General features: G+C 44.9%; 7 protein-coding genes across 9 annotated transcripts in view; 4 read left to right on the top strand and 3 right to left on the bottom strand.

Moving 5' to 3' along the window:
- The first annotated feature begins 5,430 nt into the window (after nucleotides 1-5,430).
- On the top strand, nucleotides 5,431-8,772 carry fz4 (frizzled 4). The gene is made up of 4 exons (XM_017246970.3): nucleotides 5,431-5,841; nucleotides 5,899-6,934; nucleotides 6,996-7,222; nucleotides 7,283-8,772. Exons 2-4 carry the CDS (start codon nucleotides 5,922-5,924, stop codon nucleotides 8,176-8,178), a joined length of 2,136 nt encoding a protein of 711 aa, XP_017102459.2. The 5' UTR covers nucleotides 5,431-5,841; nucleotides 5,899-5,921; the 3' UTR covers nucleotides 8,179-8,772.
- Nucleotides 8,773-8,958: 186 nt separating this feature from the next.
- LOC108129050 (protein FAM177A1) lies at nucleotides 8,959-10,147 on the bottom strand. The gene is made up of 2 exons (XM_017246971.3): nucleotides 9,574-10,147; nucleotides 8,959-9,498 (listed from the first exon to the last, which is right to left on the bottom strand). Exons 1-2 carry the CDS (start codon nucleotides 10,036-10,038, stop codon nucleotides 9,190-9,192), a joined length of 774 nt encoding a protein of 257 aa, XP_017102460.2. The 5' UTR covers nucleotides 10,039-10,147; the 3' UTR covers nucleotides 8,959-9,189.
- Nucleotides 10,148-10,432: 285 nt separating this feature from the next.
- LOC108128989 (FACT complex subunit SSRP1) lies at nucleotides 10,433-12,164 on the top strand. The gene is made up of 3 exons (XM_017246894.3): nucleotides 10,433-10,638; nucleotides 10,699-11,208; nucleotides 11,272-12,164. The coding sequence occupies exons 1-3, from the start codon at nucleotides 10,605-10,607 to the stop codon at nucleotides 11,946-11,948; spliced, it is 1,221 nt and encodes a 406-aa protein (XP_017102383.2). The 5' UTR covers nucleotides 10,433-10,604; the 3' UTR covers nucleotides 11,949-12,164.
- A 593-nt stretch (nucleotides 12,165-12,757) lies between these two features.
- Hinfp (Histone H4 transcription factor) lies at nucleotides 12,758-14,813 on the top strand. The gene is made up of 3 exons (XM_017246982.3): nucleotides 12,758-13,582; nucleotides 13,645-13,961; nucleotides 14,018-14,813. The coding sequence occupies exons 1-3, from the start codon at nucleotides 12,895-12,897 to the stop codon at nucleotides 14,402-14,404; spliced, it is 1,392 nt and encodes a 463-aa protein (XP_017102471.1). The 5' UTR covers nucleotides 12,758-12,894; the 3' UTR covers nucleotides 14,405-14,813.
- Nucleotides 14,814-14,996: 183 nt separating this feature from the next.
- Nucleotides 14,997-15,977, bottom strand: RpL36 (ribosomal protein L36). The gene is made up of 3 exons (XM_017246983.3): nucleotides 15,862-15,977; nucleotides 15,480-15,607; nucleotides 14,997-15,409 (listed from the first exon to the last, which is right to left on the bottom strand). Exons 2-3 carry the CDS (start codon nucleotides 15,600-15,602, stop codon nucleotides 15,185-15,187), a joined length of 348 nt encoding a protein of 115 aa, XP_017102472.3. The 5' UTR covers nucleotides 15,603-15,607; nucleotides 15,862-15,977; the 3' UTR covers nucleotides 14,997-15,184.
- Nucleotides 15,978-16,529: 552 nt separating this feature from the next.
- On the bottom strand, nucleotides 16,530-18,883 carry Nt5c (5' nucleotidase C). 2 transcript variants are annotated; one of them, XM_017246892.3, is made up of 7 exons: nucleotides 18,523-18,883; nucleotides 17,995-18,398; nucleotides 17,625-17,920; nucleotides 17,368-17,554; nucleotides 17,162-17,302; nucleotides 16,949-17,100; nucleotides 16,530-16,883 (listed from the first exon to the last, which is right to left on the bottom strand). In XM_017246892.3, exons 1-7 carry the CDS (start codon nucleotides 18,797-18,799, stop codon nucleotides 16,679-16,681), a joined length of 1,662 nt encoding a protein of 553 aa, XP_017102381.1. In that variant the 5' UTR covers nucleotides 18,800-18,883; the 3' UTR covers nucleotides 16,530-16,678. The 2 variants fall into 2 exon arrangements, with proteins under 2 accessions (XP_017102381.1, XP_017102382.1); XM_017246893.3 differs by having other exon boundaries at nucleotides 18,572-18,725.
- A 770-nt stretch (nucleotides 18,884-19,653) lies between these two features.
- spoon (A-kinase anchor protein spoonbill) overlaps nucleotides 19,654-25,519 on the top strand; it is an 8,438-nt gene continuing 2,572 nt past the window's right edge. Inside the window, exons 1-5 of one of the 2 annotated variants that reach the window (XM_017246945.3) lie at nucleotides 19,654-20,038; nucleotides 22,982-24,247; nucleotides 24,563-24,953; nucleotides 25,012-25,145; nucleotides 25,295-25,519. The exon at nucleotides 25,295-25,519 is cut by the window's right edge and continues 2,572 nt beyond it. In XM_017246945.3, the coding sequence (XP_017102434.2) occupies nucleotides 23,003-24,247; nucleotides 24,563-24,953; nucleotides 25,012-25,145; nucleotides 25,295-25,363 (1,839 nt within the window). In that variant the 5' untranslated portion in view covers nucleotides 19,654-20,038; nucleotides 22,982-23,002 and the 3' untranslated portion in view covers nucleotides 25,364-25,519. Of the gene's footprint in view, nucleotides 20,039-22,142; nucleotides 22,161-22,981; nucleotides 24,248-24,562; nucleotides 24,954-25,011; nucleotides 25,146-25,294 lie in introns of those variants that run through there. The other variant, XM_070282265.1, reaches the window with a different exon arrangement.

The raw sequence follows: 25,519 nt of genomic DNA, 5'->3' as shown, positions 1-25,519 counted from the left end.
AAACCTTGTTCATAATCAAATTTCTTAGTTTCTGAATTAGTTTTAGGAGAATTTAATTTAGTTTAAGTGCATTGGATTAAAAAGAGAACAAAGACAAACAATATACAGAACAAATCTCGAAAAACATACCAAAAAAGCATGCTTTCTTAAGCCATGCTTTAAAGCCATTGTTGGCATCTTTGCTTTTTTAAAAAGCAAAAGAATATATCTTAAAGACCTTAAAACAATACACTTTCTAAAGGATAGAATCATATCCTTTTTAATAAACTCTTTTTAAGTCAGATATTCACTAAACTGGTTAAAAATCCAAAATCATATCCTTGGCAGTGAAATCGTATCCCGTTCGCCCCGCTGCTTAACCCCTTACGCCTCGTTATCAATTATGCAACTTTTGGCAGAAGGACCTCGGCATTGGGCCTCATCCTGGCGGAGACTCAGGATCCTAGAGGCTAGGGTAGAGGTTACGGGCTACGGGTTACGGGTCACGGGTTACGGCTCGCGGCGTGAGCTAAAACATCTGCCCCGGTTTCGGTGGCCTCGGGTCGCAATGAAAGCAGCAACAAAAAACCAAAAAAATATATGCAAATGAGATGGGCGCTGCTTATATTTATGAAAAAAAATACGTTGCGTACAATCAGTTCGTCCAGGATAAGCGCTACACATACATACATACATATACTGTAATTGTGGCCAAAAAAAAAAAGAAAACCGGAGCAGAACTGTAAGGATAAGAAGGGGGCACATGAGCCGCTTCAGATCAACTCGAGAAAACGTTATTCTAGACAAAACTGCACACAATAACAATCATGCATAAAATATAAAAAATATACAAAGGCCAAAAAAAAAAAGAAAAATAAAAATAATAAAAAATAAAAATATAAAAAAAAGTAAGGCAAAGGGAACAGATTGCCATCGCGTATACGCTGCGTTGGCTGGGAAATTGAAAAGTGCTCACAGATAGACAGGATAGACACACACACACACACGCACCTGCTGGCAAGCATGTCCTTAGAAGATGGCAGCGTGACACGATAGGGAGGTCGGGGGCTTGAAGAAAAATATTATTATATTTATTTAAATAATATATCTAACAATAATTACGAATATTAAGAAGTCTCTTATATTTTGAAGAAACTCACGCTATCACAACTCACACACTCCAATCTCCTAAGCCATCCATACCCCCCTGACATGATGTGTACTTTGTGAATATATTTTATGGTATATATAGCGATATACTCGTATATATATATATTTTGCATACGCATACCTTGGCACACAAACAAACACTATTATCTGAGGCCATTATGCCCAGATTGATGTGCGTTCAAAGTCGAAGGGAGACGCAGATTGGATCCAAAAAATCCAACAAAAAGATGATACATATAGAATGGAGTAGTAGTAGGAGGGAGTGGGGGCTTTAACCTCCTGGGCCGACTGCGATTCTGATAGCGATTCCCAGAGCACATTGCATGCTTGGCTGACCCGATAAAATGTCCTTACCCCGGCCACAGATGGAATTTATAAAGGGGGCTTCTGGAGCTCGTGGAGCTCGTCCTTCTATCATTTTCATATCGAGTACTTGCGCACTGAATTGTGAACTCCACCTGGCATAAAGGATATGCCAACAACAAGACGGGGTAATAAATGCAAATCAGAAATCAGGAATCAATCCTGAGCCTTAAAGGCTCTGCTCTCCGTGCCACTCTCCTTTCTGGCAAATTAATTAACCAAGGATTTGACCCGAAGGACACTCCAACCCCGAAATCCTTCGCAGAGACTCCCAAGGCGTGACAGCCTATAACCTAACCCGATCCCGACTTCGACCCTCTGGAAAATCTAATATACATATATATATATAAATCAAGCCGGAAATTGTGCTGGCCGAAAGCAGCGACCCTCTTCAAAATATTTAATACCGCAAGTGACCCCTGTCCACCATTTCATCAAAGACCAATCCCAGGACTTCCTAGGACTTCAACGGGGAGGGAAAAACTGGCACAGAGGTATGGGTTTCAAGGGGAGATTCTATGAATCCTCTGCAGCATATATTCATATAGTTTAGCTGCCCCCTTTTAGAAATTGTAGCAACCACACCACTGAACCTACAATAAGCCGGCAAATCGGGTTGACAACTTTCCCAGATGTCTGTGAACGAATTTACATACCGATTTTCGCATATATGTTTTCATACCGCCCCTCGGTCAGTCTTGGGACTCGGACCGGACTCGGACCTTTTTTTGTTTTTTTTTTTTTTTCGGTGGCAAAGGTTACGCGTACGCTCAGTTCGTGCCCATCCGGCAAAGTGGTTTCCGTGGTTTTGCGAGCCGTCGAAATGGGCGCGTCCTCAAAATTCACAATTTTTAAATGATTTATGAAGGGGGCCGGTGACCAGGGGCCGGCTGAAATGATTAATCGATGCCAACAACTATCGAATGAGGTCAGGGGATGAGCTCTATATGACTATAAACACTTTAAAGAATCTAGGATCAAACCTATTTTAAAATTTTTCTTCCTTTCTTTAAGCCAAAAACTTAATCTTAAAGCCATTAAATAAATAAACAAAAAAACGAAAGAGAAAAGGCCGTGAAAACAGCTTTCCCCCAGTTGCAGTTGAGATTTTTCCCCAATTTCCCTGCACCTGCACAGCCTCTTGCTGTTGTTTTTCTCCACACCTTGCATATTAAATGAAAAGCGCGAAAAAAAGGGAAAAATAAATGTGACAAGTGCAAGGTAAAAGTGTAAGCTGGCACAGGTATATACTTATACATGTCTATATCCTTTAAGCTGATATTTGTATGTATTTGTGCTAGCACCTGGTAGCAACGACCTTTAGATACAATATCGCGGCCCATCATAAGTATTCCCTTCATTGTTAGAATGTAATGCATTGTTAGAATGTAATGCATATTCTCTAATTGTTGCAACCGGTTTTTTTTGTAAATTTCATTAACGAGTTGATTGAAATTTACATTTTTTACTGAATTCCCAAGCAAACCAGTTTGTCCCACTAATCCTTGAAGGCTTCCCAAAAATATAAACATATATATGTATTTTTTTGGGCAAATATTTACGCCACGAATGCAACAGTTCACAAGGAATAACATTTAAAAATATATATATACATACCTTTTATTGCATTTTTTTTTGTTGGCATACATAGTGGAGTAAGCCAGGTGAAGGAGAAAAAAAAGAAAAGAAAATGGAAAATGCAGCACGGCAAGTGCAAATGAGGCAAATTTCAAAGTCAAGTTTACACGCAGCAGCAAATGCTGCTTTTGTGCATCAACGCGTCGTCCTAGGACACCCCCGTCCTCCTCCACGGTTACTCTGACTTTTCCTCCTAGTCACTGGTCCACACACTTTTTCCTCGTTTTTCCTCAGTTTTTTTTTTTTATTTTTTTCACGCTCACCAGGTTTTTCCTTCTTAAATGCAGCGGCACAAGGAATGCCAGACATTGCAAACAGCAGAAGCTATACTTTTAAGGACCTTTCTTTTAAAATTTAAATTAAATAAATAAAAAAAAAAAAAAACCAAGTAATTTTAATTTTTTCTTAAAATTTTACCTCTAAGTTTCAGCCAAGATAGAGTCGCAAAGTAAAATGTTTTAAAGCCCAAAAGGTTCTACCATAATTGGTAGGAATGCTTCTCTTACTAGCTTTTATCTTATTTTTATTAAAACTAATTATATTAAGATATATATTATATTTTATAAAAATATTAAAAAATATTTAAACAATCCCCCAAAGTGTCCTTAAATATCCAAGCTCCACTGTCCTTAGCTGTGATGCGCTTTACTTTTTTTTCGAAAGCGACTTCTTTGGGTTTCTTTTATTTTTTTTTAATGCAGCTCCTCCTGAATATATAAATATATATATATAGAACCCCCATATAGGTATAGGCATGTGGGTAAGTAAGAATATGATCTTTATTTAAGGAGCGTGAAATAAAAAAATGCAGGAATTGTTCTAAATCCAGTCCGCAAAAGTGAAAGTGCTGGTGGAAGATGTCTAGCAAGGATACCGAAAGACTGAATCCTTTGGGAAATTGGTTTTATGATGAGTTTTTTTTTGACGAGTTTGCCGTCAAAGGAATATGTCGTATGGCACTTGAGTTTCTCGAGTCGTTTTCGCCTTTTTTTTTATTTCAATTTTTTTCTATATCTTTTTATCAAAGCTAGTAAATTGATGTAAAGCTGAAAACTTTCATTTGGCTTTCGTAATTAGTTGCGAGGAAAGAGTTTCCTAAAAAGCCGGGAGACACAGGAGTCAGGGATATACATACATATGTACATACATGTGTGTGTGAGTGTGTGTTTGGTATCCTGCGAGCACATATGTGCCGCATATGTAGATGTGTGTGTGCGCATGTGCGTGCATTGGCGAAACCTACCCACACATACACATACATAAGGATTTGCAAGTCCTGCGAGTCCTGCAAAATACATAAACGTCCGCACACACACACAGCCACACATATCCTGCCGATTCGGTCCATCTCTCTCTCTCTCTCTCTTTAATTCGTCCTTTCCCTGTCGCTCGCATGTGTCCACATATCATCAGCATACATATAAGGCAGCCAGAAAGGACTCGTGTGTGTGTGTTTTTTTTTTTTTTGTTTTGTTATTTTGGGGTTGAAACCCTCTCACAAATATGGGCGTGGCTTCTGTTTCGCGTGTATGTCCATGTGTGTGTGTGAAAGAGAAAGGCGTAGAGAGGTTGATGGAACCGCATAAATAACGGAATGCAAGCGACAACGAAAGTATTTCAAGACCAGAGGCAAATAATGAGAAAAAGCTGTTGCTGCCAACCATTCAAAATATTTAATTTCCTTTTGTCTTTTAATTATTTGTATTCTTTGCCATTTCCGGATATTTAACTATTCTTTTAATTTTAATTAATATTTAAAAATAAAAGCTCACATACTTGCCTTTCGCGCCAAACTGGGCTTTAAGCTTTTTTTTCCACCGGGTCCGCCAGGAGCGCTCAACATTGCCGCCAGAGGGCGCTGACAATTCTTGACCGTTAGACGGCACGTAATAGTTTCCAAGCGATCATTTATTTAAAATTAAAATAATTGCAACTTAATGAGATGTGTTGGCTTAGCTAACTTTGCTACTTATCGGACTTTACACACATAATTTTATTTTTAAGCACAGTTGTTTTAATTGCCAAACTAGTTCTCCTTCCACTACGTTGAGTTTTTAAGCAAGATTCTCATCAGACCGTCGACTTTTTGACTTTTAACACTTTAACTACATCGATCCACTATTGCACATGATCATTACACACACTATAAACATTTAAACACCTTGAAACCCAAATTTTAAAAATGTTTTTAAACGAAACTAGCACTTTCCATGTATTCCAGTTGGAATTAAGCTGTTATCGATAACAAAGATCGATAAGCAGAATAATAAAGGGTATTTCTTGGCGCAGCCGCAGCCGGTCACACTTACGCGTAAACAAACAACGAAAAAAGAATGTTCCAATAATGAATTACGAACTAATTTAAAATCGCACCTATAACGATCGTAAATAATATTCTAAATAGCGGAAGATCATTTTCGGCCGGTGAAAAGTGCGAAAAGAGCCAAGTTTATGTGCAATATAATAATGGAATTTTCCGCTGTTGGCTGCAAAGCACCGAAAAATTGAATAAAAAAAAACCCGTTCACCCAAAAAAAGGGGCGGGGGGGCCGTGAGGGAGCCCAGCCAACACAGAGGGGCACGAGAAGGCGAACGGAGTGGGAGAAGGAGAAGCGATAACAAGAACGACGCAAAGGTAGTTAACGAGCGTTGACAAGGGAGCGAAAGAGAGGTGGCCTAACGAGCCTGCAGGTGAGAAAGAGAGCAGACGAAGAACCTGGAACAGGTTACCAATTTTCCAGATTTCAGATTCCAAACCAGAGATCTGCATAATGCTGGGACGCTGGGGACCCAAGATGCCACGCCCCCTTAAACACAGAAGCGACCAAAAGTCGCACCTGCCAAAGTTCCTGGTGATGGTTGTGGTACTTCCCATTTTGGTCAGCGGATCCCATCCGAGTTCCAGTTCTCCGCCAGAAATTCCACCCTTCCGCCAGTGCGAGACTATACGGATCGAGATGTGCCGGAAGATCGGCTACAACGAGACCTCCATGCCCAATCTGGTGGGCCACGACATGCAGACGGACGTGGAGATCACCCTGCAGTCCTTTACCCCGCTGATCGAGTACGACTGCAGCTCCCAGCTGAAGCTCTTCCTGTGCGCCGCCTACGTGCCCATGTGCACGCCCAAGGCGCCTGTCCACGCCATCGGTCCCTGTCGCAGCCTGTGCGAGTCCGTGCAGCTACGCTGCCATCCTGTACTCCAGGGCTTTGGCTTTCCCTGGCCACCGGCCCTCGACTGCATGCGCTTCCCCAAGGAGAACAACCACGAGACCATGTGCATGGAGGGCCCCGGGGAGATGCACCAGCCGCAGCAGGAGCAGGACCCACCTGAAGGTGGCATGGTGGGAGGCATGGGAATGGGAATGGGCGATTGCTCCGGCCTGGCCAAGTCCCATTTGTACGTGAAGCTGCCTCGGTCCGGCCGGTGTGCTCCGCTCTGCGAGGCGGACATCCTGTTCACCCCATCGGAGAAGCACCTGGCCGAGATTTGGGTCTCCACCTGGGCGTATGCTGCCCTCGGCCTGGCCCTCGTATCCACCGTCTGTCTCGTGGCCAGCGATGGCACTCGGTGGTCTCGTTTGCTGTCGCCGCTCATCTGGTGCCACAACATGGTCACGCTGGGCTGGACGGTGCGTTTTGTGGTGGGCAGGACGGCCACGGCTTGCGGCACGGATCCCCAGGCGCCCAACGACTCCCTGCTCACGGTCGATGGACTCTCGAACGCCTCCTGTGCGAGTGTCTTCCTAATGCGCTACTACTTTGGCATGGCAGCCTGTGCCTGGTGAGATTTCTGGCTTGTAGTTGGAGGTGGAATCTTATTGACAATCTTGTTCGTTACCTAGGTGGGCAGTGCTCTGCCTGGGCTGGCACCGGGACATCCGCCGGCACAGTCCCGACTCCAAGGGCCATGTGGCCATACCCTCGCCCGCCAAAAGGAGCAGCGCCGCCAAGAACGCCCAGCAGGAACTGGCGCAGAACAACTTTGTGTGCTTTGTGGCCTGGGGACTGCCCGCCTTCCAAACGGCAGCTGTGTTGGTCTTCCGCTACGTGGACGCTGATGAGCTGCTGGGTAAGAATCGCTATAGTCTAGATGTCCTTCGGAAACCTCAGGTTTTTGTTGCCATTTTAGGTGCCTGTTTTGTGGGCAACCAGTCGGATAAGGCTCTGCAGGTGCTGGTGGCCACACCAGTCTTCTGCTACTGGATCTTTGGATCCATGAACCTTATATCCGGGTACTTGGTCCACTGCCGCACCAAGGAGATACTGAGGAACAGCAACACGTTGACTCTCCAGCAGCAGCTCCAGCAACTGAGTGCCCACAGCAGCTCGGGCATAGGGATCTTCCTGTTCATCTACGGCCTGGCCTGCGCGCTCCTCCTGCTGGCGGTCATTTACGAGTTTGCCAACATCGATGTCTGGCTGGGATCGGGCGATACGGGTGGCACACCGCTGTGGCCGTTTCTGGTGCGCGCCTTCATGGAGCTAATGCTGGGCATTTGCTGCTTCGCTTGGGTCCTGGGGCCCAGCATCTCGACGCTTTACAAGCGCCAGGTGGGCAACGGCCGGACGAAGCCAGGCTCAGCCATGGGAGGCACTAGCTCCGTGGGCGCAGCCCTAGATGGCCACAGCAGCTCGCGAGGATCGCATGCAGCCTGTAACAGCACAGTAGTGTCGTATCATTCAGTGCGCCCCTCCATGGCCAGTGCTCCCATGCCCCCGAGTCCCTACAAGCTGAAAAGTTCCCCGGGAGCTGGATCCATCTCCCTGAACCAGATGTCCAACTACTCCCTGGGCCGGAGCACCCACCACCACAACCAGCCACAGCAGCAGCAGCATCTCCATCTACCCAATCCGTATCACACCCAGTCGCACCATCATCACCATCACCACCACCCGCATCACCAGCAGCACCACCACCCACACCAGTCATCGTCCTCGCATCGCCTGTACTATCCACCCGGTAGCTACAGCTCCCAGAAGTATTATCCCCACTTGCAGCACTACGGCGACGAGACGCTGCTCTAGGTTGGGTCATTTCCAAGCAACTGAAGGAGCTCCGGCTCCAGCCAGTCACCAGTCAATGTTCCTGCAGCAGCTGTGCTGCGCCCAAGTCAGCCACGATCGAGTACTGTACTTACTAACCACTAGGGTGGCTATCCAGAGGGAGAACCTGCAAAAACCCATCTATGTACTGTGTATATAACCCATCTATGTAATTGTGTTAGCTAGAAAGTTCCATCCCAGGAAGTGCCCCCCCCCACCCCCCCTCCAGACTAATTGTAATTGTAAGCGGAGCCGCAATGGCCCAGATCGTATTGTATTTTCGTGTGTACTTAATGTTTGCTCCTAATTAGTTGCCCTTGCGTTGCCTTTTTAGCCGTTTTGGTGTAACCAAATCCGATAATCGCTCTTGCCCTATATTGCGTATAGCATTTTTTCGATATCTTACCATATATACTATAATAGAATATATATATTTTTCGAGAGAATACGACAGAGTAATACGCAGCAACCAAATACTGTGATACGCATAATCATTTCTTTAAGGAGCCCCAGTCCTCCCCTCCCCCTAGAGCCTTTGCCAACTTTTCTAGCCTGTCTTAATTATTAACCGAAAAACAATCTTAAAGTGTACTTAACTTGAGAAAGAAAACGCAATTGCAATCCTAGCCGTAATGCCTACTATTGTATTCAGTGTGCCATTAGCTTTAGGGACTTCATTCGAGTCGAAAATCAATGTCTTTTGATGGTCTTAATCTTAATTTTAAAACTAAAACGTGTGTCCAACTAACAAACGCAAACATATATGTATTTCGTACGTGTATTTCTTTTTTTTTAATTATTAAATGTAACTTATTTGCTAGCGAATAAAGTATCGAAAGTTAAGATCTTGCTTTTCCAAGTAAAGTCTCATATGTTTGTCGGCCGCCTAACTCTATGAGCATTTCTCCGTCTTGAGGCAACAGGAATATAACAAAACCACCTGTCTACCACCTGCCACCTAACTACCACACGCCACCACCCACCCACCAGCCCTCATTGTCGGCTGGGTGGCAAGGTCGCCTCACTGCGTGTGGGGCCACATAGAACGATGGTTTCATTCTGGCCGTTGTTATTGTTGTTGTTGTTGCGGTTTGGCGGCGTCGTTAGCCAATTGTCAAGGTCCTCGGCGGCCGCCTCCTCCTTGGTGCGCTGGTAGTGCTCCAACTCGCTGGCGTATTTATGGTTGTTCGTGATGCCCAACAGGGAGGCAAGGCCGCCGCCCACATAGTCGATGCCGGCCAGAAATCGGTTACCCATCCGGCTGGCCTTGTAACGTAGGCGTGGTCCCAGTGCCATATCGCGCTGAAACCGGAAGGAAACAATGACTCATTAGGGGGGGTCTGGTCTACTGTTTGGTGTGGAATTCAGATGACGCACCTCGTCCAACTGGACGGCATAGCACTTGTCCGGCTCATCGCCGTTCCGCTCCCGCTCGTCCTCGCTCTCGGAGGACATCTCCTCCATTACACCGTCACTGAAGTACAGGATGCGTTTGTTGGACTGCAGCTCCAGGGCGGTGGCGTTGTCCGTTTCGCTGGCGGAGATTCCAGCGGCTTCTCCCAGCTCGTCATGGTCACAGTTGGCCGAATTTCCCACGCCTCGACCCACGGACATTATTTCGCGATAATTTTGCAGATAAACAAGCACTGTGGTTGACAGACGCCCAGCGAATGTTTGTGCGGGCCGTTTGGATTTGAATTCCAGGCGGTGTTTTGGTCGCCAGCCTGGGGAAGGCGTTAGGAGCGGGTCGCCAAATGCGGCGCGACGACTCAACTTGATAAATGGCTGGGTGGTTGTCCTTGGGTTGGGGGCCGGCGACTCATATCGCGTGCCAGTCGGCATTCAGCGTTCGGCAATCTGGCGGGTTGAAATCAATAAACCAAAGGCCGCCTACAATAAAAACAACAACACGGCAAAACAAACAGTAATGGCAGTGTGACCAGCACCTTTCGGAGAATGGAATGTTGGAATATAATATGCGATAGTGTTGAAAATTTTTAATTTAATGACAAATTACTATTGATCTGTCAAAAATAAAATATTTATTTAATTAGTAAGCAAAACCTCTTGAATTTTTAAATGATTAATTACTTCAAGAAAATTATTTGTATCGAAGGCTAGGACTTTGGAAGCTCTTTTTCTTTAAAATAAAAACTAAAATATTTTAAGGTAAAATTACTATATTATCCAAATCATTTTTACTTGCAAAATATTTAAATTTACATTAAAAAAAAGCAAAGCTTATAACTGTCTTAAGAAGTGACGGGAAAGTTGCGAAATTTGCAGCACCTGGCCACACCAAACAGCTGTTTGCTGCGTCCCCATTTGCGTCGTTGTTGTAATAGCTCCGAATCTAGAATCTATCGAAACCACCGTCGAATCCCCAGCTTCCACAGCGCGATCCCAACATGGAGTCCCCCACCTCAAACCAGGTGGCCAAGGGTGAGTTCCAAAAACAGCTCAATGCAGGATCCCAGGGTAACCGAAACGAATTCTTATTAGACTTTCAGGTGACGGGCGTTTCGCGCAGCGGTCGCGTACGCAAAAAGTCCTCCAAACTGCTGGACTTCGAGTCGCCCGAGGAGATCGAGAAGCGGACACGGCGCCAGAGCACCGGTCGGCAACCGTCCAGATATCCGGGTCGTGGTCGGCCATCAAATGCCATGAGAGACCTCGAACCCAGCGATCAGGAGATGGGAATTTTCGAAGAACCCAATGTCTCAGAGTCGGAGGCTCCTCTCCTAACGACCGCAGCTATTCTAAACTCCGATGACGAGATGGACAACCTGGTGCAGGACCTGGTCGACGGTGTGGAGGCGGAGGCCACTAACCAGGAGTCCCCGGTGCGCCAAAGTCTCTACATGCGCGAAAAGGTGGCAAGCGCCAACAGACGACGTCCTGTGAAGGACGCAAGGTCGCCTGGCGGGAAAGATAAGGAGAAGGTCAAGCAGCGCTACACCGCCTACAGCTTGTGGGCCAGGGAGGTGCGAAAAAAGGATCTGCAGGACTTGGGTAAGCTTGAAGCTTGACAAATTTCAATAAAATCATATAACATACCATCCAAATCTCTGGTAGACTTCTCCAATGTGGCCAGAAAGCTCGGTGAGATGTGGGCAAACGTCTCCAACCGGGAGAAGAACGCCTGGAAGCGCAAGGCCAAAATGCAGGCTACAAGGGCCAAGTCGCGGGATCCATCTAGCCCAACTATCCCCACCCAGATGGCAAGCAACGGCAGTCCTAACCCGACTGGCTCAGGAGTCCAACAGGAGTCGAGCTTCCAGAACAGAGCGACGACAAGCCGCACCAAGAAACTGGCCGCCGATCGGCAGCAATCGGCTGCTTCGGCCGCCGCTCTAGAATCGAGTACCTCACAGGCCACAAGGCGCATCAACACACGTAGTGGCAGGACAACTCAAGCAGTTAGCGAGACTGAGACGCTCAGCCAGAGCTCCCATCAGCTGGAGACATCAGCGGCGGCGGCGTCACCAACCAGCATCGAGGTGATCGATGCGGCAGCACACCTGAAGCTCCTCGGGGAAAGTCTAACGGTGATCGGGGAGCGTCTGAAGAAGCACAACGGTCATGTGGCACTCTCCGGCAGCTTGTCCGTGCTCTTGGACAGCCTGCTCTGCTCGATGGGGCCACTTCTCTGTATGACCACCCAGATACCTGGGCTGGAGAACAAGGCCCAGCTAAGCAGGAATCTTGCCACCACACTGGATAACATTGCCTACGTGATGCCGGGACTATAAGGATAAAGCATAAATATATTTATTGAATAGCAGGGCGGGATCGGATCTACCAGCTTTGCCAGGCAGCTGTGCTTCCGCGGTACGAAACGGTATTTGTAAAATATGAATTAGCGAAAGGAATACCGAAACTGTGTCTCTCCTCCATAAAGTATCCATAGGCTTAATATCAAACACTATATCTTAAATAAGAATGGATAAATATCCTCTTCGAAACGATTCTAATTCTACTTTTATTTATTCTACATTTCTTAAGGACTCTATCAAGATTTTTAGTTTATTATAAACTAGAAAAATTTTATACTTTTCTATATTTTGAAACATTTAAAAAATCAGTTCGCAGAAAAATTATATTATTTTAATTTATCATTTATAAATGAATACATAGTTTATTTTGGAAATTATTATTGAAGACATTATTCTGTAAATAAAACTAACCAGTTCAAGTCTGAAAACTAAAATCTAAACTAAAATGAAGCGGTTATTTAATCTTAAAAAGAAACAAGTTTGTGAATATAATCAGTTATTAAAAAATATTTTTAAAAAAAAGAAAATTTTTATTTATTAAACTTATATTCATATGATTTTCGTTTTAATAATATTCGTTTTATTTTCGTGAAAAGATGATAAAAATTAATGAAAGTCAAGTCCTGTTTTTTGTAAATCTTTTAAATGTTTTTCCAGTATTTAAAGACTATTTTTATAACAAATAAACCCCAGAAAATCTGTAATAAATCCTATGATCCTGGAATAATATTTGGAATAGATGCTGGTATCGATAGATATCGCAGCACCCACCCCGCGATGTGGAAACCTTCGACGGTTCTTGTGCCATCGCTAATTTAGGCTCCCACCAAATCCGTGTATTTTCTAGAGAAACCGCCCAAAATCTGGCCCAAGATTTCAGATTTCCATTAAACGAACATTGGGCTAACTGAAGGACACCTCCATGATGAATCCCCAGCCCCCAACACCGCCCACATATGCCAGCAAACGAAAGAAGCCCGCCGAAATGCAGCTGATGTGCGGATGGAATGGTTGCCAGGAGATTTGCAGCGGGGAATGGAATCTGAACACACACATTGGCCAGCACCTGGAGGAGTATGCCCGCCAGGTGGGCCAGGAGGACCCGGAGGTGGAGCCGATTCACTGTTGCATCTGGAACACGTGCGATTACCAGACGTTGTGTCTCGAAGAATTTGAACGGCACATGTACTATCATGGCTACTACATGCATCTGCTGCTCCAGGGCAAACTAGAGTGCGACCTTCATCCGGAGATACCCGCCTGTACGGCGCCCCCGCGCCAAGCCGAGAAACTGCCCCATCTTGGTCAGAATTTTCTGTGCGGCTGGACGGACTGCGAACGGGAGTTTGTGTCCATTGTAGAGTTCCAGGATCACATCGTAAAGCATGCTTTGTTCGAGTATGACATTCAGAAGACGCCTGAGGACGAACGACCCAAGACACAGTGCAACTGGACCATGTGCCTCAAGCAGATGGGCAACAAGTACCGCCTCATCGAACACATCAGCACCCACTCGAACAAGAAACAGGTGGCCTGCTTCCACTGTGGCGAACTGTTCCGCACTAAGACCACCCTGTTCGACCACCTGCGCCGCCAGCCGGAAAACAACAGTGAGTGGGGCATACGTGGTTTATCCATAGAGACTAACACTTCTGTACTTTCTCTTCCGCAGCCAACAGCTTTCAGTGCGCCCAGTGCTTCAAGTTCTTCGCCACCAAGAAGCTGCTGAAGAGCCATGTGGTCCGCCATGTCAACTGCTACAAGTGCACCATGTGCGACATGACCTGCAGCTCCGCCGGCTCGCTGACCACCCACATACGCTACCGCCACCTGAAGGACAAGCCCCTGAAGTGCAGCGAGTGCGATACCCGCTGTGTCAGGGAGTCGGATCTGGCCAAGCACGTCCAGATCGTCCACTCCAAGACGGTGCATCAGTGCGAGCACCCGGACTGCGAGTACTCTGTGCGCACCTACACCCAAATGCGGCGGGTAAGTTTAAAGAAAACACCAAGCTACGTCTTTATTTTTACAAGAATCTTCTCCAGCACTTTCTGGAGGTGCACGGCAACAATCCCATCCTGTATGCCTGCCATTGCTGCGAGCGTTTCTTCAAGAGCGGCAAATCCCTCAGCGCTCACCTCATCAAGAAGCACGGCTTCCGGTTACCGTCAGGCCACAAGCGCTTCACCTACCGGGTGGACGAGAACGGTTTCTACCGCCTGGAGACCACTCGCATCGAGAGTCTGGAGGTCACACAACAGATCCTGTCGCCGCAGCTAGAGGATACCAAGCCCGTCATTGGTACCTGTTTCGAGATCGTGGACCCCACGAACGGCGAATACGAAAGAATCTTCGTATCCAATGATCCCAATGAGGCGCAGCTAGTGGGCGAAGTGGTGATCTCGCTGCCCAGCCTATCGGAGGATCTGTGAGAAATGGAGAGAGAGAGCGGAAAAGCAACAGCAGCAGTCCAAAAGAAATCTGATCTCGTGCCCCATACAATCCTGAGCCGACTAACTGGCTTTATCAGCATTAGCATAGGTTAACTTCTTAGTCTTAGGGAAGGCATCATTTTACGGTGTTTTAAAGTGTATATCCTTAAGCGCATCCACGTCCACTGTTTTACGAGCATATCCCCGCACCCATAACGAGATTGTGTCTGCCACTGTGTGTTAGTGAATGTACTTGAGATTATTTTTGGCATTTAGTGTTGGAGATTCGTCGGATCCTCTTCATTTCATATCCATTTGACATTATTCTTAAGCGTCTTGACAGTTTCCAGTAGCAACTTTATTGTTTTAAGCCAAAAGTTAATAAATAAATTTAGCTAGAAACCAGGAATGTTTTCTTTAAAAAAACATGGCATGGAAGCTACCAGCTTGGTCTAGAAATGAATCCACGGACTTCCTTTCTTAACTTCAGAATTTTCACATATTTCTGGACTTTCTGAAACAATATTTATGCCATTTACAGCACTGGCAACATTTCAACCGTTGCTCTACACTTGAAAAAAATAAACACATGTTCTTTAAGGGTTTTTTAAATGTTTTTTTTGTTTAATTCTGGGATGCTTTGACTCATTCCCAAGTAAGTTTGGATATTAATTATGCACAAAAACAGAAAAAAATAGGCGGCACGCAATGCCGGAACATTGGACGCGCGACACAATCGATGTTTGTCATCGTGCATCATCTTGCGAACTGCGAATCCGTTTACTTGGCGTGGGTCTGGGCCTTCCTCAGCTGGGTGAGGATGTTGGACAGCTCCTCACGCTTCCTCTTGGCACGGATGTGTGTGCCCAAGCGGCGCTTCAGGAACTTGAGAGCGCGCTTATCCTTGGACACCTTCAACAACTCCATGGTGCGCTTCTCGTAGGGAGCATGGCCCACCACCTCACGCACAAGATCGCGCATGAACTTGGTGTGGCGGGTCTGGATCTGTAGAAACAGGGAAACATAGTTGTGTGAGTAAGCTATTTAATAAAAAAAAAAACAATAGTTTACGTACGTTCTTCAAGCGGGAACCCCTCAAACCCTTGACTTTCTTGTCACCGGTGTATTTAACGTTCTTGACCTTGGTGGTCTTGTGGCCCTTGTTGAGGCCGATGCACAGCTCGTAACGCACCGCCATTGTCTCTGTAAGGTCAAACATAATGCAAATTAATAAGTTTGCCAATCCAAAAGTTCCACTTGCGTCGCCATTTTCATGCGTACATTGATTTGACAACTAAAATTGCGATAACTATATTTTTGGTTTCCGCGAGTGGAAATTTTCACAAAACGCACAAATCAATGACTGCTGACAATGGCAATAAGGTTTCCGCCTTATTTTTGACTATTTAATTGTATTTTTTAATAAATTGGAGGAGATCCACGTGGAGCGTACATACCTTGCAAAGTCGTGAGGTTAAAAAGAAAGAGACCAGCTCGGTTTGCGAGTTAATGGCACAAAAAACAGAACCAGGGCTGCGATTAAATATCGCTCAATCTAAACGATAGCTGGTCTTACTTTTCGAATAGAGTTGCCACCTTATTCATATCGATAGTGTCGATAGTTTGTGTTTTTTAGTATTTTTTTTATTTTATGTTTGTTAATTTATATTAAAATGAACGTTATTTTTTAATTAAGTAAGAGATTTTATAAGCGTTAGGCTATAGGAAGTCTGTGAACTAAACTTTTTAAGTTTTTACATATGTGGTATTTTTTTTGGCGCCATTTATTAATCGTTGAAAAAATGAATTATATAGATATTTTTGATCAGAAAAAATTACTTTTAACTTTTTTTTAGAAATCGTGTTACATTTGTGATAAATTTTTAAGTTTTCTTCCTATAGAATTCAATTTTTTTGATAAATTTCAATATAAATTCAAATAAAACTCAATTTCAGCTTCGGATTTGTTTAATTTGTTAATTATTTGCACAGCACTTTAAAAGAGATTGCATAAATATGATTAGAAGACCACAAACAGTTGATAATTATAAAAAATTATCAAATTATTCATAATAAATAACCTGCCATTTCGAAAAATACGAGTTCCAAAGACTAGAAAAGTGACTTTCTTGAACTATTACAACGATTTTATTGAGCAACAATGTAAATAACGATATACAGGCTATAAATTCACTAGTTTCGAGCTACAAGCAATCAACACTGGCACTTTTTTACTTAAAACTAATCTGAGCTTCTTCCTAAATGGGCGTCCATTTAAATAAAGTGGGAGGCGTATTCGTGGGGCATCACGCCCCGTCGGGGATAAAATGTGTGGGTGGTGGAGAACTTGAGCAGGTTCGTAATGTCGCTGGTATAGATGTCGGCAAAGCGAAATAGTCGTCTCGAGAAGTACGTGGGATTGTGATAGGTGCGAAAAACGCTGCCAAATTGCTCATTGAACACGTTTTTGGTTTTGTTACTGCAAGAAGATTAATAGAAAATGCCTATTAATAAAGGAATGCAACATATTTGAACGTTTCATACCGCAACTGATCCCGCTCGTCCATCCAATCTCGGAGGCAAGCTTGGGCCGCATCGCTCTCATCGTCCTGGGTCTCCTCGATGAGTTGGGTCAGCATCTGCAGCCAATTGGCGCTCATTTTGAAGTCCACACGGTTCAGGGTTTGGATTTCGTGCTAAAAATTTATACAATATGATTTAGGAGGGAATCCTTAGATATTTCAAAGAGTCTCTTACCGCCAGTTCGCTTATAATGGCTCCTGTACGCCAACTGTGCTTCAGGGTGACATCCGCCAAATCGCTGTAGGGATGATCACCAAAGTAGAGCACGGAATGACCGCGCCATCCTTTAAGCTCCTGCAGCTGTCGCACAGAACCCTGAAGGATATTCAAAAATCAATAAAAAAAAAAAGCAACAAAAAGAAAGCATTTCCTCTCCTGACCTCGTAGTATATTTTTCCCTTTTCTAGCTTAAAGACTCTATCCCACAAATGGGACTGAGTACGTTCATCAAAGAGACGTATGGGTCGAGATTCGTCTGTGAAGAACTTGGGCTTGCGGGCCTGAACAATGACCACATCAAAGAACTCCCTCCAATGGGGACCCACCAGCCAGGACATGCCACAGTTTCTACAAAAATCAAAAAACAAAATTAACATTAGATTGTATCCTTAAGAGTGTCATTAGAAAGGACACTTACACAAAGGAGTAAGGACTATTTGTGACCAGAAAGAGATTCTTGCCAGCTTGCTGAAGCTTTTCGAAATACTTGACCAGCTTTGGATTGCGTTCGATATACTTTTCGGTGTTCAACATCACCTTGCCGTGCATTATGGGATGGCAGGAGCCCATGGCTGTCCTGGTGTCATGGAAAACAATCTCTGGATTGTAGTCGATGCGATTACGCTCGAAATATTCGATTACATTGCACAAGAGGCACATTTCAGGTACGGAAAACAGGTCGGCCAGCTGAACCATTTTCGAGTTGGTGTTGTGCTATAAACGATACAGTGGAATGGAAGCAGATCATAAATCAGTGATTGATATTCGGGGCGAGATAAGATACGAACTCGGTAGCTGTTATTGGGGCCCTCGACATAGGCAATGGGCAGCAATCGGTTGTGGTAGAGCTTCAGCACCTCGTCCGCCTCCACTTTGGTACGTCCGCGATATACCGAGCCCAGCTGCAGCTGCAGGAAGCTGTCCAGCTTGACGAGCAGTCCCTTCTCCACATCGTAGTGCAGGCCACGGACAGCAAAGTTCGGCTCGTAGTCCAGTTCCAGGATTTCCTCCGGGTAGCGGAACCGCTTCACCAGCATCTCGCGTGCCAGGCTGTACAGCAGACCCTCCAGCTCGGGCTTGTAGCAGGCCAGCGTGTAGTCATAATCGAAGCCATACACCTGCACCTCGCTCAGGTCCAGTTCGTTGCAGGCGAACACCGCGTCCGGATGAACATCGACGGGCAGTTTCTTGGCTGAAAATGTCAGAGGACGGGAGAATGTGGGCGTGAAATGGGACGACTAGTTGACGTTCGGATATTAATAGAATGTGCACACGTACTACGCATATGCATATGCCTGCGACTGGTTGAGGCTTACATTGGAACTTCTTTTTGGTGGCTTGGTAGAGCTCTTGGAAATCACTCACTGTTTTCGGGTGCGAGATCTGAGCGGGATGGGAAGCATCTGGAGCGGAAGCGGAAGCCCCTGTAACGGCCGCTCCAGCGTCCGATGAAAAAGAGCGGGACTGCCAGTGGGATTTTGATTTGGACCTGGCCCTGACCACCGATGTGGATCCTCGGATGGCGCTAACGCCTCGCAGGAGCACATTCTGCCTGAGGAGTGCACTGACGATGGGACTGCCTGCCGCGCACATTTAACTCGCTAGCCAATTGCCAATTAAGTCCGTTTGTTATGTACACTAAGTGGGGGGCGGAGTGTGGGGCCAATTGGGGGTTGTGGTGGAGTGACCATGTAACGGAAAATACTGATACGCGGCTTGGGGCTCATCTTAACTGAAACATAATATTTAAAACTTAAAATAGCCAAAGTTTATCTAAATTGAATTTTGTTTCTTACACAATAATGGTTCTTACTATTTTATTTTATGCAATATTTTAATAGAAAAATATTTTAAAAATTCGAATCCTATAGTATTAACGGAAAATACTGATTCGGGGTTTGGAGCTCATCTTCACGGAAACATATAATTTTTAAAAGTTAAAATAACCAAAAAACACGGAATTGATCAATTTTGAATCTCAATTAAAAATATTAGTCTGTTTTGTTTAACAAAACCGAACAATTTCACAAATATTTAAAATATTCCATCTAAACCTGATATTATTTTAAAATGTAAAAAATACTTTATTTTTGTTTACTTTTTTTGTGTAGGTTATAAAGGTCAACTAAATAGTTTTCTATTAGTTATAATTATACGCTATTTATTATTTTATTTTATACAATATTTTAAAAGAAAAATAATTTAAAAATGTAAATCCTATAGCTATCGATTGTTGTACATTATCATCCGATAGTTAATCCTACGATACTTGCAATGGTTTTATTAAGATTTTAAGCCTTAATTAAGAAATATTTTATGAAATATTCACAAGTTTATTTGATTTATTAATTAACTTTGTGTTTTATGTAAAAATTATGAATTTCATATAAAATACCCTATCGATAGTTATCAAGTCATCCCTGATGTTCGACATCCCTGGTCTAGTTTATAATTTGGTTTTTGTGTGTTGAAGCGCAATTAGGGTCTTAAAAACATATTCGTTTATCGTTTGCAACACCATAGACAGCAAGCCAATATTTTTTGGACTTATTTATCAAGGAAAAACGCAACTCTGTATCGCGCAAAATCAAAAACAGCGCAAACGTGGCAGTGGTGGCAACACTGGGAACGCCGGCCATGTAACGTAAAATAACGTAAAATAAAGGTGGAACGTAGACACGTGTTTTAGTCGTGGAGTCAATTTTTCGTAATTTAAGCGGCGAAAAGCGGTGAAAAAAGTGAAAAACGTTACGCAAAAGAACACTGAGCCACACGTATTTGAAAAATAAACAAAACAAGCAGCATAATAAGTTACCAAAGCGGTTCCAAAAGGTAAGACGAAACACGCGGAACATAACCTAGTACAAAGCAGCAGCGGCCAGCCGCGGAGGCGGAGGCAGAGGCGAAGGTGGAGAAACCAAAAAGCACAAAGCGTGTGGCCAAAACAAAAACTACAAATACGTCGGCTCCTTTATATGAATAACATTGTGGCTGTTCCACAAGTTATCCTGCGACAAAACGCCAGTCCCCCCGCCCTACCCACCGTTTTTTTTTTTTTTTTCATAACTTTTTGTTTGAGTGTTTATCCTACTTGTTGTTGTTGTTGGTCTTGCCGTTCCGGAGAATCGGTAGGAAATCGGGAGCAGTATTACACAATGATAGCATAGCTGCTGCATATACATACGCATATATCTATGGTTTCTGTGAGTCACACAAGAAGAAATGTTTTTTTTTTTTGTCTTTATTATTATTATTATTATTCCTACAGCTTTCACCCAATCCATCGGCATTGTGTTATCGCTCCAAACAAAATAATAAAAATAAGAAAGAAATTACAAAAAAAAACAAGAAGGCGCAAAAGGAGAGCATAACTACATGTGTGTATCGTGGAAAGGAGCCATGTGCCACTCCCATTATAACGCCAAACAACAATAGATATATATATGTACATACATATATGCAGTGCATATAAATACCTCCGATTATACAACCCGCTCCACCGATTTAGCTAGCGACCATATGATCGGAAACCACGTTGCCAAGATTATAAAAACTGAGAATTTCGGCTAGCTGGCAATGTTTTTGTTGCTCCTGTTCTCCGTCTCCTTCTTCTTCTTCTTACTTTTGTTGTTGTTGTTGCACCTGGTTGTTTTGTTGTTGCTGTTGCTGATGATGCTCTCATTTGCTCGCTCAATGCTCACCGCATGCTTCCTGCTCTTGTGCTCTCGCTGCTCTCTGTGGCTTTGGTGATAACGCCGCCAAGGGAATTTCAAAATTGAATTCCCCCTCCCACCCCCTTCCAACCCTTTACATATTCATGGAGAAGCAAGTTTGTGGCAACAGGCAACAATAACAAAAACAATGCAAGTTCAAAGTCACCGAAAAAAAACATGCCTAAACATGTTTGTTTGCCCACACACAGACAGACACGCACAGACATGACCACGCATAAATATATACTTTGTATAAACAAGCTTACGACGACGTCTATGGAGTATGAATAAAAAAAAAAAACAAGCCCACTGGTGAAAAAATTCCCGTCACCCGGTTTCACGATCCATGATTAGGAAACACCACAGCTGTCTGGCATTGGGGCCCTACCATGGCCGTTTTATGACACCTCTCCCCTCCCCCAGCCCATCACACCCCCCCTTCTCAGTTACACCTGGAGAAACGCTTTGGGGTTTCTTCTAATTACCTGATAACCGATCTTGTCTCTCGGGGAAACAATATTCCAAAGTTTGTTTGTTAAGCTCGGATTTTTTCCAGTGTAGCCGCTGGTTGGAATGATCCCCAGACCTTATCAACTAAGTAGCCGAGGACCTTTGGGACCCCATGCTTTTGTAATAATTTCGAATTTCGATGCAGCGCCATAGATCTCAGTGTGTGTGTGTGGATGGATTTCTTTGTTCTAATGAGCTCCTCCCCCATCACTTGTTTCGTGTTCTCTCTTCTCATTTCGGTGTGTGTGGGTGGTGGGTGGCATAGGGGGGGAGGGCGCTAAAAAAAAACTTTTGCCACCACGCAGCTTCTCGAATTTGTTGCATTTTGAAAAGGGGCAGGTGGGGGAGGGGTGGAAAGTGGAGTGACGAGAGAAGCAGAAGCTGCGAAAAAATGTCTGAAGAAATGGCAATTAGATGTGGCGGCAAAGTAGTTTCCCTTTGTAAACCGAGCAGTCGATACATATTTTGAAAACCTCACGATCGATCGATCCATTTCGCCGGCATTTCGAATTCAAAGCCAAAGCAAAATAAACGAAATCGAATAAAAAAAAAACAAATAAAAAAAAAAACCAGAAACTAGTTTCAAAGACATTCACATTCAAAAATATTTCCAAATAAACAAGAAAAAAAAAGAAAAAAAACAAAACCCTTAAAGATATTGTGAAAAAAAAAAACCCCAACGAACGAAAAAAAATACGATTAATAGAATTCGAGATCGATAAATCGAAGAGGTAAAGAAAGAATGTCTTCTTCAGCAGAAGAGTGTCTTCATAACTTTAGTTTTGTTTTGTAATGATTTCGTAACTTTTGGCGTTTTGCTTTTTGGCCAAACGTAACGGTTTGTTCTTAGCTTTCTCACTCTCTCACTTGAGAGCTCTCTTGAGGCGCAGGCGCTCTCGATCTCCTCTCCACTCGATCGAAGCTCTCTCTCTCGCTGTCGCTCTCTTCTCGCTTCCGCGTGGCATTCAAATTTGTTGGCTCTTCTTGGTGGTGTATGGCTCGACATTTTTGTTTTTCTATATTTACGTATTTTTATTTAATTCTATAAATACGCAAAAGTTCAGAAATCGTAAAGGAAAAAGCCAAAGAGCCAAAGAACACACACACACACACACACACACACACACCTATACCTATGCTGGGTAATGAGCGCATGAACGGAGGGTCTCGTGATGCCCAAAACCCGAAAACAATTCAAAAAAAAAATTCCCTTTCACCCAAAAACCTCTATTATTAGCGGTATTTGGTTAATATAACCTTATCACTGCCCATGACAAGCGCTTTGAATAATTGTTTATGAACTGTGATTGCAAGTCGCTGTCTCTTGATAACAAATTATAAACAAAATATATAATCCCCAAGATCCTATCAGCAGATCTACATGCACATTGATCTACGATTGAAATTAGAGCCTAAAAGTCTAGTTTTCTCTCCAAAACAAGCCTTGACTTTTGTCTCCAAACTCTCGACAGTCCTCGGAGTAGGGATAATATTCTTTAAAATATATTGCAGATTATTAGAGAATAAAAATTCCCCATTTATTCCATTGCAGATCCTTCAATATTCAGCGAAAATGGTATCCGGTCGTCCTCTACTCTACCTGTCACTGCCCGGTGTAGCATTTATACTCGGCGTCTTTTGGTTTCGGCGTAGAAATAAAAATCGTTTAGACAAGCCCGATGACGAGGACACAAGCCCCTTCGCCCAGGCCTCACCCGTCGAGGAGACGGTCGCCGAGCCGCGCAAGCCCAACGGTGTCCTCCAGAACGGAAAGCTGCCGCAGTCCGCCAGCAAGTCGATGAACATTAACGGAACCATAGCCAACGGAAATGGAAGTATCGGCAGCGGTGGCAGTGGCAGCGGCAGCGGCAGTGACGAGCGGGAGAGTCCCAACACGATGCTGTACGGCAAGTCGGCGCCCATCAAGATCCAGAGCAACGGACGCACCTCGCCGGGCAAGCACCAGCAGCAGATAGACTCCGAGATGCTCAAGTCCAAGATCCAGGACGCCGAGCACAAGAAGCTCTGCTCCATCGACGAGGACTTTGAGAATCTGTCCTCGCCGCGCGACCTTCCCGACTCGATCAACAACCGGGTGTCGTTCCATAAGCGCAAGACCAACAGCAAGACCGTGGAGCCGGTGGTGATCAAGGCCACGCGCACCCCCAAGATTTCGCCGGAGAACTCGTTCCTGGACACCAACTACAACACCGCCCCGAACGGCAACGCCAACGGCAGTCAGCAGGAGTGCGAACAGAACAACAACTGTGAGCCCAAAGCCGAGGTGGCCGGGAAGGCCCAAGAGACGCCCAAGAAGAAGGAGGAACAGCAGCCCCTGAAGAAGGAGCAGGTGGAGGAGCAGCAGCAGACCGAACTGGACGTGGACAGCAACGGAAACACAAATCAGAAGCGTAACGTGGACGCGGCCAGTCCCTCGCTGAGCATTTGCAGCGTCCAGTCTGGAGACTCTGGCAAGGGATCCAGCCTGCCGCGCTCGGAGGCGACACGGGCCAAGACCAGCTACGAGTTCCTCTTCCCCATTAGTCTGATCGGCCAGCTGTACGGCCGCAAGCGCATGTTCATCAATCAGATCAAGTCCAAGACCCTGGCCAATGTGATGCTCAGCAAGAATCCGTACTCGGCCAAGGTGCGCATCTGCACCATCGAGGGCACCGAGAGCGAGATCGACGCCGCCCTGGCGATGATCCGCCAGCGCCTGCCCTCCAAGCGGTATCCAAACTTTACGATGCAACGCATCCACTTTGCCTTGCCGCAGACCATAGTTCCTCTTTCGACAGAAAGCCTCAACAACCTACAAGTGAGTGGTGGGATGACGAGCCGGTGACGCCGACACGACATGGCATTTCGTCCATGATGTTGCCCAGTTGGCCAATTCTAACTTGAACAGTATTCCCCACCTACTGGGCAATACCGAGAGAGCTATATGGGGGCTCTCTAAGTGCGTCCTGTGTATGAGTGCCCTTTGGCATCCATATGTAGGCCACTGTTCCTGTCGTGTCGGCGCATACCTTGAGTCTCGGTGGTGTATGTTTTTTGTGTCTCCTAGACCAGGTCTAGGATATGAATCCGAAATGAAAACGAAATGAAACTACCTTGTAACCTCCTCCCGCAGCTGAAACTGATCGAGGGCATCAACAATGACGTGGTGGTGAGTGCGGTTCTGTCCGGGTCGCACTTCTTTGTCCAGCACCCGCTCCACCCCTCGCACCCATCGCTGCCCATGCTGCAGAAGCAGCTGTACGATAGCTACTCCACGATGGAGGCCCCCCCGTTGCCCAGCCTTGAGATCAGCGCCGTGTGCGTGATCCCCATCAACGGAGTGTGGTATCGCGTCCAGATCGTTGACGTTGATCCCGAGGACGAGGAGCGCTGCGTGGTCAGGTTCCTTGACTTTGGCGGCTACATGAACGTCGGCTTCAGTCTTCTGCGCCAGATACGCGCCGACTTTATGTCCGTGCCCTTCCAGGCCACCGAATGTATACTGTCCAACGTTGAGCCGATCGGTGAGTATCTAGGATTCTCAGTTATGATTAGGTCTTAATGGTATTTCGGGTCTTTCAGGTGATACCTGGTCCATCGAGGCGGCCGAAATCCTCAACCAACTTACCAAAGGCATTGTCTTGCAAGCACAAGTCGCCGGCTATAATAGTCACAACATACCAGAAGTCTATTTATTCGCTTCCCTAGGTCCCAATGTGAGTATGTTTCCGATCCACCGATTAGAGTGGGACGGAGGATAAACTTCGATAGAGAGAGACAGAGCCACCGGAAGTCTGGGGCCTAATCGGCAAAGCTGTTTTTTGTGTGGAAACACCTTCTCTAATTTTGAATACTTTCTTTGCAGAATGTAATCTTTATCAATAAGGAACTGGTCGCCCGAAATCTCGCCAAGTGGGTGGAGATTCGTGACTAACAGCCTTCGTGAACAACTCAACTAGCAATCAAGCAGAACTATCTATATATATATATATATATATACATATAAAACAAGACCCCAAACGCAAAAGCAAACTTAAGCAGCAAACAACACTCGAAACCGCAAAAAAAAAAAAAACGTTAATCAAGCCAA

This window comes from Drosophila bipectinata, chromosome XL (genome assembly GCF_030179905.1).
Source record: "Drosophila bipectinata strain 14024-0381.07 chromosome XL, DbipHiC1v2, whole genome shotgun sequence".
In the NCBI taxonomy this organism is placed as follows: Eukaryota; Metazoa; Arthropoda; class Insecta; order Diptera; family Drosophilidae; genus Drosophila; species Drosophila bipectinata.
The sequence above is the reverse complement of the archived record's forward strand: the minus strand, read 5'-3'. Positions and strand labels throughout refer to the sequence as shown.

Coding starts and splice junctions, on each gene's coding strand:
- fz4 (XM_017246970.3), top strand. CDS start 5,922: ATGCTGGGACGCTGGGGACCCAAGATGCCACGCCCCCTTAAACACAGA. Junction 6,935..6,995: donor GGCATGGCAGCCTGTGCCTG/GTGAGATTTCTG, acceptor TTCGTTACCTAG/GTGGGCAGTGCTCTGCCTGG. Junction 7,223..7,282: donor GGACGCTGATGAGCTGCTGG/GTAAGAATCGCT, acceptor TTGCCATTTTAG/GTGCCTGTTTTGTGGGCAAC.
- LOC108129050 (XM_017246971.3), bottom strand. CDS start 10,038: ATGCCGACTGGCACGCGATATGAGTCGCCGGCCCCCAACCCAAGGACA. Junction 9,499..9,573: donor ATGCCGTCCAGTTGGACGAG/GTGCGTCATCTG, acceptor TTCCGGTTTCAG/CGCGATATGGCACTGGGACC.
- LOC108128989 (XM_017246894.3), top strand. CDS start 10,605: ATGGAGTCCCCCACCTCAAACCAGGTGGCCAAGG. Junction 10,639..10,698: donor CTCAAACCAGGTGGCCAAGG/GTGAGTTCCAAA, acceptor AATTCTTATTAG/ACTTTCAGGTGACGGGCGTT. Junction 11,209..11,271: donor AAAGGATCTGCAGGACTTGG/GTAAGCTTGAAG, acceptor AATCTCTGGTAG/ACTTCTCCAATGTGGCCAGA.
- Hinfp (XM_017246982.3), top strand. CDS start 12,895: ATGATGAATCCCCAGCCCCCAACACCGCCCACATATGCCAGCAAACGA. Junction 13,583..13,644: donor CCGCCAGCCGGAAAACAACA/GTGAGTGGGGCA, acceptor TCTCTTCCGCAG/CCAACAGCTTTCAGTGCGCC. Junction 13,962..14,017: donor CCTACACCCAAATGCGGCGG/GTAAGTTTAAAG, acceptor AATCTTCTCCAG/CACTTTCTGGAGGTGCACGG.
- RpL36 (XM_017246983.3), bottom strand. CDS start 15,602: ATGGCGGTGCGTTACGAGCTGTGCATCGGCCTCAACAAGGGCCACAAG. Junction 15,410..15,479: donor GGGGTTCCCGCTTGAAGAAC/GTACGTAAACTA, acceptor CTGTTTCTACAG/ATCCAGACCCGCCACACCAA.
- Nt5c (XM_017246892.3), bottom strand. CDS start 18,799: ATGTGCGCGGCAGGCAGTCCCATCGTCAGTGCACTCCTCAGGCAGAAT. Junction 18,399..18,522: donor CACCAAAAAGAAGTTCCAAT/GTAAGCCTCAAC, acceptor TGACATTTTCAG/CCAAGAAACTGCCCGTCGAT. Junction 16,884..16,948: donor GACGAGCGGGATCAGTTGCG/GTATGAAACGTT, acceptor ATCTTCTTGCAG/TAACAAAACCAAAAACGTGT.